General features: G+C 36.2%; 2 protein-coding genes across 2 annotated transcripts; both read right to left on the bottom strand.

Annotated features, from left to right (window-relative positions):
- Nucleotides 1-832: 832 nt before the first annotated feature.
- Nucleotides 833-4,148, bottom strand: LOC131936503 (uncharacterized). Its single transcript, XM_059293514.1, has 4 exons — nt 4,045-4,148; nt 2,584-2,636; nt 1,815-1,940; nt 833-1,354 (listed from the first exon to the last, which is right to left on the bottom strand). The coding sequence occupies exons 1-4, from the start codon at nt 4,097-4,099 to the stop codon at nt 887-889; spliced, it is 702 nt and encodes a 233-aa protein (XP_059149497.1). The 5' UTR covers nt 4,100-4,148; the 3' UTR covers nt 833-886.
- Nucleotides 4,149-7,116: 2,968 nt separating this feature from the next.
- LOC131936502 (uncharacterized) lies at nt 7,117-9,981 on the bottom strand. Its single transcript, XM_059293513.1, has 4 exons — nt 9,870-9,981; nt 9,082-9,566; nt 8,185-8,337; nt 7,117-7,769 (listed from the first exon to the last, which is right to left on the bottom strand). The coding sequence occupies exons 1-4, from the start codon at nt 9,928-9,930 to the stop codon at nt 7,299-7,301; spliced, it is 1,170 nt and encodes a 389-aa protein (XP_059149496.1). The 5' UTR covers nt 9,931-9,981; the 3' UTR covers nt 7,117-7,298.
- Nucleotides 9,982-14,688: the final 4,707 nt, after the last annotated feature.

The following is a 14,688-nucleotide window of genomic DNA, read 5'->3' as shown; positions in this document are numbered from 1 at the left end:
GTTTTGGCTCCATATTTTTGTTAAATAAATTTTATTATATTGTTAAAGTTTTTGTTTTTGTTTTAGTTTTAGTTTTCTATTTAGATTAAGGTTAAGGATAAGATTTAACCACCGTGGGTTTCACCACGGATGCACTGACCCGGACAGATTAGTTAGATAAGCCTAGAAGGGTAGTAGAATTGTTATCCCCCCTAGCAGTACTTACACTAGGAAGTAATGTTTCCTGATAGAATGTGCGGCTCTAAAAGTATTTTTTTACCTCACTAGAAAAACCATTGAGTGATTGGGTGGACTTATGGATTCTATTACTAAATGTATAGCTTGTGCTCTTAAAGAACAAATTAATTATTTTTTTCACATTTTGTAATAGCATCTGCGACTAAAAATATTTGTTAAATCTTGATGTTAGAGGAATTTCTAGATTTCCAATAGTGGATGATAAATTAAAAATTAATAAAGGAATTTAACCCCATGTGTATATAATTTTAATTTAAGGTATGTTGGATTTTTAAAGTGGTTTTCGATTATTGAGCAAGCGGGGTGAGTGATAAGTTAAGGAATATTTGCAGTATATAAACTCCAATCAAGCAAGTGTTTCGCTGTCTACAAGTTTTGCTGTATGTTTTTATTCGCCCTCCCCCCATACTACTTAGTTTGTTTTGTTAGTTTAAGTACACTCTTTCTTCAATGCTGTTTGGAAATTATAAAGAGGACACGGAATGTTTACAGGTAAATATTTCAACATTAAATTTTTGTTAAAACAATGACAATCAACAAGGTATAAAGTGAGAAATAACATTTATTGTTATAAACGATAGTTCTCATGCCGTCCAGTGTCCAAAGGGTTGGTCAGCTTCTTCACATCAATGGAGACACATTACTGGGTCTAGCAGTTGACATAGACGGCGATGACGTCAGCATTAGCAACTTTCCCATTGGTCCAATTCTCCTCGTGGTAGCTGTCGGCGTATTTGAAGACCGGAAATGTCGGAACCTTCTCCCAGTCACAATATCCTTTGGCCATGTCTAGGGCCACAAACCAGCCCACGTCTAAGCTGCAACCGCCGTAGATCCCGTTGATAAAAAATGATCTCGATACCGGAGTATCATATAGAATGTGGCCTGGGATGGAAAAGAAATTAGTGTTGGCTGTGTTGAGGCTGTCCCAGGATGAAAACTTGACCCTGGACTTGTCGAACCAGTTCATGTAAGTCGAACCCACGGCGTCGAACAAAATTTCTTTGACGACGGTGTAGTTTGAGTAGACGACGAAAGCGACCTCACTAACATTATTCCAGTTGTCAAACACTTCATTGTTCCTGTAGTGGCTGGCGCAGTTCCAAGGTTTCTTCACCTGAAAAGAAAATATTTAAAACACTATACCAGAGATCTGGACATAGACGCTAACCTCTTCTTGAGGAAGAGTTGAACTGTAGACGTTTTAAATGTATATTTTTTTAACTTTTTCAATCTTCTTAACTGAAATGATTGACGGTATTTCTCTCAACACAATTAAGTATTTCTTGTCGACACTGAATCAGATTTCAGCTTGTTTTTCTTTCTGGATTTTCTTCCATAGCCTTTGCCCAGCGAAAGTTAAACTATGACGTAGCAGTTGTGTGATTTTGGAATTTTCTCTCCTAGATGGCTTGCTATCCTAGCTATAGAAATTCATCTGCCCGGGGGTTTGATTTAGGTACTTCTCGGTAGAGCAACGATGAGCCTAATCAACCCAACAACGCCTACCCCATTTTCGGACACTAGACCACTAACCCGGTTACATATAATTACATTTGTGATATTTCACCACCTACCATTTTACATCTGGGGTCAACATTCTCTGGAACGCCAGTACCGTTCATATAAGCAGGGAGGACGGGAATTCCAATGTTAGCCGTCCCACGAAAGGCGAGCCTCCATGATTTCGATTTTGAAATCGCCTGAAAGTTACATTCAATTTACAAATTTTAAAACAAACTAATACTCGTGTATTTACAAAATACATCTGAAAATTAGTTTCAGTGGGGTTGTTCAGGTTGTTTTATCCTATATGAATCAGGTCTGTAAAATGTTTAAATAGTAAAATTACTTGTTAAGGGGTTACGTGTTCACTTAAATGTCAAATTTTGCAAACTATTACGCCACTCTTTAACATGTATTGGTTAGATAAAATATCATGCTACTGTATCAGTCATGGAATGGGCTGAGTTTTCTTTCAGCTTCTAACTTGTACTAATATACTTTAATTTGATAATTGCATTTAAAGATTTTAAAAAGCTATAATAACGATTTGAGCTGTCAAAGTTACATCATGTTATACACTACTATAGATGATGTAGTTTACAGTTGTAAAATTTTGACTGGGTGTCTAGCTGTGTCTAAAAAAATATCTTTACAAAGACACTTAACTGATGTTAGTAGCCTTGGAATCTCATTATAAATATTAAAATGTATATATTACTTCGTTACTTTATCAATTACATTTATTTTATTTGTACGGCCAGCAAAAAAGCTGAGACAAAAATAGGATTGGTGGGTTGTGTGTAACATCCATTAACATAGTTAAAAATGGCTAGAACATACTTTAACACACAGGAGCAGGTCGTTTTCACATCCACATGCGTTGTCCACTTTTCCTGTAATGATATTCTTTAATATATTATAATACTCAGCTATTCAAATATTCAATACATATTATAGCGAAACATGCTGTTTCTTTATAGTAGTTTACGTCAGGATTGAGCGGTTAGAATGTATTATCCAGTAGTTTAGATCAGTGTTGGTTGTGTGGTTGGTATGTAACATCAAGTAGTTTAAATAAGGGTTGGCTGAGTGGTTGGTATATAACATCCAGTAGTTTAGTTCAAGGTTGGGTGGTTAGCATGTAACATCAAGTATTTAGGGTTGACTGGGATACATTAAACGACGTTCTGTGTGCTACATTTATGTAAATTTATAGCAGGGTATATAATTAAGGTCTCTCTTAGGCACACATTAATAGTAAAATGTGTCTGAGCATCTTTAAAAAAAAATCTTAATCAAAATATAATAACACTGAGAGAAAGGTTGTTCCACAAACAAAATATCTCTCGAGACTAGTTTAATAACCCAAAATACTCTTAAGACTTTTGAATATATAGTTTTTACCGATAAAACATTTCCATTTTTCAACAATATAAGATTTATCTTAGACTTAAGTATATATGCAGAATGAAATAAATGTGGATGACAAGGAGGAAACACACAAGAATTTGATTGTATGCTTAGGGTGAATGGCATTTAAAATAAGATCCCCGAAGAAAAAAGTCTAAAAGAAACACTTGATACTAAACACCATGTAGTTGAAAAATGAGAGGCATTAAAATATATGTACATGGTGTCTGATCAGAAGTTATTTTGTTTCTTAATTACGTTTTGACCGATGTATATCAATTAACGCTTAATAAAATAATATATATATATATATATATATATATATATATATATATATATATATATGTAAGGGGAGTACCAAGAGAGAAAGAGTGGTTGTGATGGTTTTATTCTTGCACATCCATGCATCCTCGTTGGTACAGGGAGGTTTACGTGACCTGAGCAAACTAATATCTACACAACGTTAATAATAGACACCGTGAGACCAGAGTGTCTATTTGTGATTGAGGGGTGGGGGAAATGTTACCCACGATTCAGTTATGATAAAACACAACAAACAAATAACTACAAAAAAAAAACCACAACAAAATATAACAACCAAAATCTCATCCAAAATATGCCGACATAAGATTCAATACATAAAAATAGCCTGCACTATTTAACTATTCTAGTTTGTTCGATCAGAGTGAGCCGCAATAATGAGCAACAAAGTAACTATTTTACTTGAATATAATCAATGGTATAACAAGCCAATATATATATATATATATATATATATATATATATATATATATATATATATGTATCAAAGTATACACATGTAAATTACATTTAGTTGACAACAAAACATCAACAACCAACTCAAGAGACTAGAGCTGTGTTTGTGTTTACCTTGACAGAGAAGAATGTCCGTGACTACCACGGCTAGAAACGTCAACAACTTCATGGCGAGCGTCTTTTGTAGTCTTGTGGTTTGTAGAAATTGTGGCTGTAGTCTTGTCATTGTGGTTGGACATGTGCCTATTAACGTAAGTGCTTACTTTTATACGTAAGTATTATTTTTAAAAAGCAATTATTAATTTTTATCTAGTGGTGTGATATTATGGCATTGGCGCATCTGCAGGGAGGTACGGAGAGAGGTGGGTGGGGGGAAGTGGCGTGGAGAGGGCGTGTTGTCAAAAGAACTGTTTTATTTTTACTTTTGTCTATACAATGTGAACCGGAAGTGTTTTAATCGTGCGAAAAAAAAAGACATCGAGATTTTCACAAATCTCTACGTTTTACACCTCCCTGTGTAGGAAAAACTTAATTTAGCAAATTTGTCTGTATATCTGTCTGTATGTAAACACAATAACTTTAGTACCTTTTTAGTTATGCTGATGAAATTTCAGATGTAAGTATTTTATAAATTTGTAGTTTTCTTTAAAATTTTGAGCGATTTCCGGTAAACGTAAGCGCCACTTCCTCGACTTGTGTATTTTTTGTAAAGCTAATAATTTGAGTACAGTTTACGTTAGTTGAACAAATTTTCAAATATTACGGATTACCTAGTATGCACAGGTTGTTATAAAAATTTAAACATTTGAAGTGGAAGTGGTACTGGACTAATGGTTATTTGTCATACTTGTTCATTGTTTTGCTAGATAAAGTGTGCCTATCTGTAGAAAACTTAAATAATAATATAAAATCTAGTAATCTTCTTGTAATAAGGAATTCGACACTCATTGTACAATACATGTGCTAGTGATTACGTAAATTATGTGCTTGGTCGTTTGTTCATTTGTTTTTCACAGATAAGAATAATGTCCTATTATTGGATTTCTTTCATTGTTTGAGTGACCTCCACAAATCAAACTGTGGTACGTTATTCTACTACTGGTTTCTAAAATATCAATAGCTTGAGTAGATTTATTTCAGTTGGGGGGAGGGGGGGGGGGGGCTATAAAATTTCATAAATACGTTTACGATCTGAATCTCTTTTATTGGTTAAATTGTTTTATTAAGACAATAAATTTAATCAGTTGATCATCTTTTGTTTTATTTTAGACTAAATGAGACTAAGATTTGAGTTTAACCAGTCTGGGTTTATGCAGATGTGGATTGACCCAATAGTTTATTAAAAGCCTAGGGATTAGATTAGACACCACCCCCCTGTTAGGGCTTACATATATTAAACCATAGAGGTTTAAGCAAGAGATTTATATGGATTTATATAAGCCACAGTGACTGTAGCATGGGATTAATCTACTCATCCAGCGGATGCACATAAGGCAGATAAGACCATGATAAAAAATATCACGGAATTCTATTGTAGAACAACATTAAAAGATATGCAGTATATTGTCCCAACCGGCAGGACATAATAAATCCTATGCTTTCAGTACTAGCAGTTTGTCAGCGTTTGTAATATAGAACCACCCAGCGTTGAATAATACTTAATCCTCGTCACATTTTATAGTCTGCATTAAATGGTTATTTGGCATGCTTGTTTATTGTTTTGCTAGATAAAGTGTGCTTATCTGTAGAGAACTTCAATAATAATGTAAAATCCAGTAATCTTCTTGTAATATGGAATTCGACACTCATTGTACAATACATGTGCTCGTGATTAAGTAAACTATGTGTTTGGTCGTTTGTTCATTTGTTTTTTTGTTTCCCCCCCCCCTCTCAATACATTGTTCTAGTGACGTGTAATTCTATTTAGGTGAAACAGGAGCGTAGATCATGACAAGGCCTTATATGTTGGCAGTGTACAGTGTTGTATTTTATAGAAATAAACCAGCACATTGTTTCCCCCACAATTTCCTCATTAAGAAAGACCTAGAGACCAGCTAAGGGGGTACACTGACACTAGATGATTTAGTTAGAACATTTTCTATACTGTTAAAGGTAGTTGCTTAGATACAGCTAAGTAGATGTAGCACAACTGTTTACAGCAATAGTAAGATTTTGTAATCGAATCTATTAATTTCAATTTTAAGAGTTTGTATAAGAATCCATTTTGAAAGAGTTTATATTGTTTTTAACAGATTTGCATCAAGCAGTTTAACGCGTGTATCGACATGTGTACATTTATATATGTGAAGTGTGTTGGTGTGAAGGTTGATCTACTCAGTGTGTGTGATGTGTGTGTTGTTGAATGATTATATGTGGATCTTGGTGTAGTGGAATAGGCTGTGGTGTATTGTTAACGGCGTGAAATAAGTGATTGGGATGTAATCATGTGATTAGTAGTGTGAGGTGTGGGTTGTGATTTGTAAGGTAGCGGGGTGTTGGTCTTGTGTTTAATTTGGTTAGTACTTTATGGTGTCGTGAGGATTGGTGTGCGTTTTTTTTTTTAAATTTCCTTTTCTGTTATCCTCTTCTCTTACTATCTGATATAATTATTTCAACAATTTATAATACTGACCGTATCCGGACCGGATACTCCGTGAGTTTTATTGCATCTACGATTATTTTAAAGGGAGCAAGCCATGCACTTTGGATACTGAGAGCTACTATAATCGTTGCCTGGGTTTAACCAGAAGCCCCCGCAGTCGACCTGTCATACAGGTGACCTGGAGAATCCCGGGCTCCGATTTTAACTTAAGGGCAAGTAAATTAGTTTTAATGACCACCCTACAATAAGTACAAAGTGGGCCACCGCATAATATGACTAAACCGAACAAGCTGACGCACCCGGTTCCCTTGCGGTAGTGTAGCCGATCGCTCGTGTCATCGCCACGCAACGCCCCTTGTAGATGGTTGGTCGCTAAGGCGTTTTCTACTCCACAATTGTGGTAGGTGATAAACGTGCACTGAATGCGTCAATACAGCTTGCCGATGGATATAACGAGTTATTGCGGGTTGTGTTTAAATATATAATTTAATAATGCTTTTAAAAAATCTGTAATTCAGTATGTAAGGCAGTTATTGGTTAAATAACATACTAAATATTAGTACAATACAAAGAAAAACCCTTAATGAATTACTATAAGTTTTTATTTACGTTCTCTACTGATTTTTTAATAAAAATACATTTTTGGATCAAAAGCGCAAATGAAAATAAAAATTTCAGTCCCATATTTATTTACTAAACCTTTGATGAGTTTTTACAAAAAGAACTTTTGTTATTTAATTTTTAATATTTTAGACGATGAACTTGATCAGGGTACGCTGAAGTAACGGACAAAGATGGCGATGAAGTCAGCCGTGTCGACATTGCTGATCCAGTTGGTCACACGGTCCAAGGTCGAATACTTAAACACCGGAAACGCAAGATTATTTTCCCATGGACAGCCGCCATGTGTGTTGTCGATGGCAGCGAACCAGCCATAATCACCATGACATGCATTGTGTACGTGATTCATGTACATTCTCCTCCTATGGGAACCGTTTTCAATACCAACAATACTGAACACATTGGCGCCAGTGGTCCTCAAATCTATCCAGGAAGAGTCTTGTATTCTTGCTCTATCAAACCAGCTCATGTAGTTAGTCGCTCTGCCATCAAAGATAACTTGCTTGACCTTGACATTGTTTTTATAAACTGCGAAAGCGACCTCGGAAATCCCGGACCAGTTGTCCATGACGGCGTTGTTTCTGTAGTGGTTTGTGCAAGGCAATGGTGCTGCTACCTACACCGATAGAAAAGATACAATCAAATACACATTTTTAGTGTTTTCTAACTAAACACATTTTTATAAAATATTTTATAACCTTTTCGACAAGAAATTTTAAATACAATAAATGTCACGTCAAAAACGAATTATTGACTGTATTTTTACTGTCTATATTTCACCCATCTTTAGGATTCAAGTTGTTTTACGACTCTGTAGAAAAGGCAACAATGCAAATAGTATAGTAAAACAGGAAAGATCGTGGAGACCTTTGTGACAACTACAGCTGGCCATCAAACAATGACAACAGACAATGAAAACAGATAATGACATCAAACAATGACAGCAAACAGTAACAGCTAATAGTGGCAGCGAACAAAGTCAACGAACAATGACGGCGAACAATGACAGCGAACAATGAGAGTAAACCGACCTGCTTACATCCCTCCTCCACCTCCGCGGGTATCCCCACACCGTCCTTGTAGGCCAGGTACACAGACTTGCCTACCCCAGCTGTCCCACGGAACGCCAGCCTCCACTCTCTCTTCATGTTTTTGTCGGGATTTAAACATTCATTCTGTACGGACTAAATGACGGGACACAGTTTAATCTGTAGGTCAGACACTCGTTCTGTACGGACTAAATGACTAGACACAATTTAATCTGTAGTTCAGACACTGGTTCTGTACGGACTAAATGACGGGACACAATTTAATCTGTAGGTCAGACATTCGTTCTGTACGGACTAAATGACTAGACACAATTTAATCTGTAGTTCAGACACTGGTTCTGTACAGACTAAATAACGACAGGGACTACGGAATCTGTTGTTAAGACACTCTTTTTGTACAACTAAATGACAGAAGATAATTTAATCTGTAGTCAAGACATTCCCTCTGTGCGGATTAAATGACGCACAAGCTTAATCTGAATTCCAGAAATTTTTATAATTCTCTACGGGGCATAAATCAGCCTCTCCAAAAAGAAACATGAAAAATAAAAACATAGAAAAGATAGTTAAACGTTCTTTAGATTGCTGTATCAGCAAAATCGTAATCGAGTTCAACACAGTTTACAGAAACAAAAGAAAACTAACATGATTATAGCAGTAAAATAAGGACGACAGTCGGTGACTAGTTATAAATAAATAAAAGAAAGGGCTAAAAATGTACAGCAAAAAACGCCTTCGCGGTGCCCATTAAAAATAATTTAATTTTTAAAAGAATATGCATATATTTTATTTACTTATGTATTATCCAATTCATTTTAAATTAAATACGTATCTCTAAATATATTTATCACATAAACACAGATAAACATGAATAATAACCTTGACATATTGCCCCATTGTGTTGTTGATTTCTTCCAGCTTTGTTGTCAACATCCTCGAGAGACTTCTCTGTAACACCTCAACACCCGAGGACACCTCATGCCCACAGCCGCCACCAGAGGACGCTGCAGAACTGGCTCTAACGATTGCGACATCTGTCTGCCTGTTGCCCACGTGATCGATGTACCCCACCTCACACATGAACGACCCTCGTATGCAGTCGGCGTCCCTGGTCAGCCCAAGGGTCAGCGCTGCCTGCTGCTTGTTGAATGTACGAGACACCAGGACAAACTCGCCTGACGTTTGGACAGCTTTCCTTATTGCTGTCACCGTAGCCAGCACCGACCCGTTCAAAGCGATGTCGAAGATCTGGAGCTTCCATATGGACATAATGTCGTCATTGACGGTCTGGACACAGCGGATATGGCCGCAGACGTTGCTATTTTTATCTGTTGCCGTCTGTTTGCTGTAGGTAAATTCTAGAGCTGAAATGGTATGTGAAAAAACATCTCAAATCGATCCTACACGTACTGATACCTCCAAGCACAGCAACGATCGAGTCAACAAAACGGTGATAAAATTTAAAAAAAAAAAACAATGTTATAATCGGTCAAGAGAAAGAAATTGTATGGAATAACAGCAAGGCGATATTACTAACTGTATGGTTGAGTGGTACTAAGCTAAGGATTCTGTTTTATAGACGCCAATTGAAGCTCTGTCGTGCGAAAAGTCACCAGCACATACGTAGTCACCAGCAAAGACGTCTCACTAGACATACACATACATACCTTTAGACGGATGCACAAAGAGAGCCAAGAAGATGCATATAAAATACTGCACTTCCCCCATTTTGTCTTCTCTTTTGGCACCTCCAAGTTTCCACTAACGTCCAGCCTCTGAACAGGAGCAAAAAACAACATTAAGCACCGGACTTTTATAGATAGACTTGTTGACACATCGCTAATGAACTCACACCGCTCAAGTGCCTGACAAAAAGCAGTAAAACTAAATAGAACGGAGCTTATCTACTAGGAAGTAATGTTACCTGATGGAATATGTAGCTTTAGAATTATTTTTTTACCCCACTAGATAAACCATTGTGTTATTGGGTATAGTTATGGCTTATTTTCCTCAATGTGTAGTTCGCGAGCTTACAGATAACAAATTAATTACTTTTTTACATTTTGTAATAGCATCTGAGACTAAAATAAACCGGGAGTGATCTCCCCTAAACTTTCTCGAATATTCTAATATAAAAATACGAGGGATGGCAACTCAGGACATAAACAATATTTGTAATCCATTTTTAATTACTTAAACTTTTTATAATAGAATGGAATCTCGTAAAATAAAAAGAATTGCACACCAATATTATGAGTACTTTATAAATTTACATGCGTTTTTTGAGAAATCGGAAATAGCGTAAATTAATAATTCCCCTCAACGGAAATTTCTCAAGGTAGACAAAAGGTAGAGAATTAGATCTTTTACTTACATGTGAAATTTCATTTATCTATCTGAAATAGTACTCAAGTTATAGGCTTTTAAAAAAATAAAAGTAGGAAAAGTACCACTTCCGGTTATCGGAAATCGCTCAAAAGTTGATCAGGATCTACGATTTTGATAAAATACATATATATGAAATTTCATCAACCTAGCTGTAACGGTACTCAAGTTATCGTGTTTACACACAGACACACAGACACACACACACAGACATACGGACACGATTGCAAAATTATGTTTTTCCGTATCAGTGAGGTGTAAAACGTCGAGATTTGTAAAAATCTCGATGTTTTTTTGCACGATTACAATACTTTCTCTATACTTCGTATGTACGAGAAAGTAAAAATTAGTTTAGTCTTCCTGGATCCTGCTTGGATCATGTGTTGCAACCATTTAACTAGAGACTTAAGTTATGTCTGAATATTCAAAAATATCTATAAAAATCAGAACAACAAAAAAAACAAAACTTTGCTATGACAGTATTTGTTGATGCGCACATTTCTATATGTGCCACGTTGTCAAACATTTAATTAAATGGGGGAGGGAAGTAAGAACAATATCTATATTGCTAATAGTGGATGATCAATTAAGACTTAATGAAAGGACTTTACTAATAAAACCCCATTATTTTTACATAGTTAAAGTGTGTTGGATTTTTAAGTGGTTTTCGCATATTGAGCAAGTGGGTCGAGTGATAAGTTAACTTAGCCTTGAAATATATGTCCTTCATTTTTGCGATAGTTTCGCTCGCCACATGTTGTGCTGTAAGTTCGTATTAGCCTCCCCAACTTATTACTTTTGTTAGTTTAGGTATACTCTTTCTTCAATGCTTTTCGACAATTAAAAAAAAGACACGGAATTTTCCCTATCTATAATACTCTAAGAACAATATAAGGTAAATATTTCAAAATTAAATTTTTGTGAAAATAATGACATTCAACAAGGCATGAAGTGAGAAATAACATTTATTGTTATAAACGATAGTTCTCATGCCGTCCAATGCCCAAAGGGTTGGTCAGTTTCTTGACATCAGTGGAGACACATTACTGGGTCTAGCAGTTAACATAGACGGCCATGACGTCAGCATAAGCAACTTTCCCATTGGTCCAATTCTCCTCGTGGTAGCTGTCGGCGTATTTGAAGACCGGAAAAGTGGTAAATTTCTCCCAACCGCATTTTCCGTTGGCCATGTCAATGGCCAGAAACCAGCCCGCGTCTGCTGGACAACCGGCGTATTCTCTGTTGATAAAAAACGTTCTTGATATCGCCTCATTAAACCGAGTCTCTCCTTTGATGGAAAAGAAATTAGTGGTGGCTGTGTTGAGGCTGTCCCAGGATGAAAACTTGACCCTGGACTTGTCAAACCAGTTCATGTAAGTTGAACCCACGGCGTCGAACAAAATTTCTTTGACGACGGTGTAGTTTGAGTAGACGACGAAAGCGACCTCACTAACATTATTCCAGTTGTCAAACACTTCATCGTTCCTGTAGTGGCTGGCGCAGTTCCAAGGTTTCTTCACCTGAAACGAAAATATTTAAAACACTATACCAGAGATCTGGACATAGACGCTAACCTCTTCTTGAGAAGAGTTGAACTGTAAACGTTTTAAATGTATTTTTTAAAAAACTTTTTCAATCTTCTTAACTGAAATATTTGACGGTATTTCCTCCAACGCAATTAAGTATTTCTTGTCAACACTGTTACCTACTTAGGTATTTTCTTAGGTATTTTGTTAGTTACTTTAATTAGACATTTTTTATGTCAGATTTGTTCCATATAGTTATTGCCTTTTTTGTGAAACAAATCTGCCTCTCTAAAAGGGAGGGGATGTGACCTACTTATGTCTTTTCTTTATGTATATTATTTAGTTTGCTTGAGTTATGTAATTGACCTTGGGAGAGTTGTTAGTTCACCTGATCTCCTCGGTCAACTGAACACTGTCACGTCATGTGATTTGGATTTTAATCCTTATTAGATCCTCGGTCAATGGTCTTATGGCATTGAATATCCTTAACCGATCCTCGACCAATGGCCTTACAACATTACAGTAACCTCCCTTGGTTTTGATCCTAGATATAAACTCGACACGAGAAGTCTAGAAGGACTTTGACCTAGACCCCGGGAGACACAGTGCGGTGTGTGTGTGTGTGAGGTTTTATTTGAAATGTTCAGTTCGTGGTGATATATTTAAGTTCCTCGCCATAGGAGTTGTTGGCCACTCCAGTGTTTATGAGATATTGTTTAGGTGTGTTATTTCACCAAGTTGTATGGTCATTCCAGTGTTTATGATATTGTATTGAGGTGTGTTATTTCACCAAGGCCTTACCTGTGACTTTGATATCTAACTAATTGTTAGATATATTTCAGTATCTTTGAGTTATCTGTAAGTGATTTTTTGTGGTTTATTTATTGCTTTTAATGAATTATACTTTGGTGTTGACTTAGTGTCTATTGTACATACTTGTTCACAAATTAAATAGTGGTTTTCAGTTTAACCTAAGTTGAGTTTCATCTTTCCTATGTGTTAGTTCCCCTAGACTGTTTTAACAAGCCCACGTAGATGCAGGTGTGCTCATTCTGTCCATGGGTATTTCTGTCTAACTACATTAAACGAACCCGGGGCGTTCGCCTGTTCTGCGTCTGTCAGACGGCGATCGTAACAACAATGACTCAGATTTCAGCTTGTTTTTCTTTCTTCCATAGCCTTTGTCCACCCAAAGTTAAACTATGACGTAGCAGTTGTGTGATTTTGGAATTTTCTCTCCTAGATGGCTTGCTGTTCTAGCAATAGAGACTTATCTCCCCGGGGGATTTGAGATAGGGACTTCTCAGTAGAGCAACCATGAGCCTAATCAACCCAACTAAGCCTACCTCATTTTTGGACACTAGACCACTAACCCGGTTACATAAAATTACATTTGTGATATTTCACCACCTACTGTTTTACATCTGGGGTCAACATTCTCTGGAACGCCAGTACCGTTCATATAAGCAGGGAGGACGGGAATTCCAATGTTAGCCGTCCCACGAAAGGCGAGCCTCCATGATTTCGATGTTGAAATAGCCTGAAAGTTATATTAAATTCACAAATTTTATAACAACTAATACTCGTGTATTTACAAAATACATCTGTAAATTAGTTTCAAATGGGGTGGTTGAGATTGTTCTTATCCTATATGAATCGTGACTATAAAATGTTTAAATAGTATAATTATTAGTTAAGGGTTACCTAACTTGTACTAATATGCAGCTAAAAAATCTTTAACTTGACAATTACATTTAAAGGTTTAAAAAAGCTATAATGACAATTTCAGTCAAAGTTACATCATGTAATACACTACTATAGATGATGTAGTTTACAGTTGTAAAATTTTGACTGGGTGTCTAGCTGTGTCTGAAAAGAAATATCTTTACAAAGACACTAAACTGATGTTAGCAGCCTTGGAATCTCATTATAAATATTAAAATGTATATATTATTTCGTTACTTTATCAGTTTCATTTATTTTATTTGTACGGCCAGCAAAAAAAGTTGAGACAAAAGTAGGATTAGTGAATTGTGTGTAACATCCATTAACATAGTTAAAGATGGCTAGAACATACTTTAACACACAGGAGCAGGTCACTTTCACATCCACATGCGTTGTCCACTTTTCCTATAAAGAGAAATTATTGAACAACGTCATGCACACAATGATTTTCTTCAATGTATATATATATATATATATATATATATATATATATATATATATATATATATATATATATATATATATATATCTATATATATATATAATTCTCTTCCGGGAGACGCTAAAAAACAAGCTGAAAGCGCGATCCCTACCACCCAACCCCTACATGGTCTGGTGAGCTGTGGTTCACGCTAAATATTTACAGTCGTAGAGCCGGGTTTAGTGACGGTTAATAGGGGCAGATAATTTAGTTTGAAACGAGGGGAGGTAACTAAGAGGAGGCTGTTTTCACGGGGGTGGGGTAGGGGTTGGGGAAATGAGGTGGGGGGGGGGGTATCGTCCTTAACGAGCTACTGATAGTGTTTTAAAGCAAATATATTAAGTGGCAGCATTGGTACTGCCGAATTCA

This window comes from Physella acuta, unplaced genomic scaffold (genome assembly GCF_028476545.2).
Source record: "Physella acuta isolate Inbredline_101_S28 unplaced genomic scaffold, ASM2847654v3 ptg000179l, whole genome shotgun sequence".
In the NCBI taxonomy this organism is placed as follows: Eukaryota; Metazoa; Mollusca; class Gastropoda; family Physidae; genus Physella; species Physella acuta.
This window is presented reverse-complemented; position numbering and strand designations above follow the sequence as displayed.

Bases quoted from the DNA above. Each gene is read 5' to 3' on its own strand.
- LOC131936503 (XM_059293514.1), bottom strand. From the start codon at position 4,099: ATGAAGTTGTTGACGTTTCTAGCCGTGGTAGTCACGGACATTCTTCTC. The intron at 1,941-2,583 runs GTATGTTCTAGC...TGTAACTTTCAG, and splicing joins ACCTGCTCCTGTGTGTTAAA to GCGATTTCAAAATCGAAATC. The intron at 1,355-1,814 runs GTAGGTGGTGAA...TTTTCTTTTCAG, and splicing joins TTGACCCCAGATGTAAAATG to GTGAAGAAACCTTGGAACTG.
- LOC131936502 (XM_059293513.1), bottom strand. From the start codon at position 9,930: ATGGGGGAAGTGCAGTATTTTATATGCATCTTCTTGGCTCTCTTTGTG. The intron at 9,567-9,869 runs GTATGTATGTGT...ATACCATTTCAG, and splicing joins CTTTGTGCATCCGTCTAAAG to CTCTAGAATTTACCTACAGC. The intron at 7,770-8,184 runs GTCGGTTTACTC...CTATCGGTGTAG, and splicing joins TGGAGGAGGGATGTAAGCAG to GTAGCAGCACCATTGCCTTG.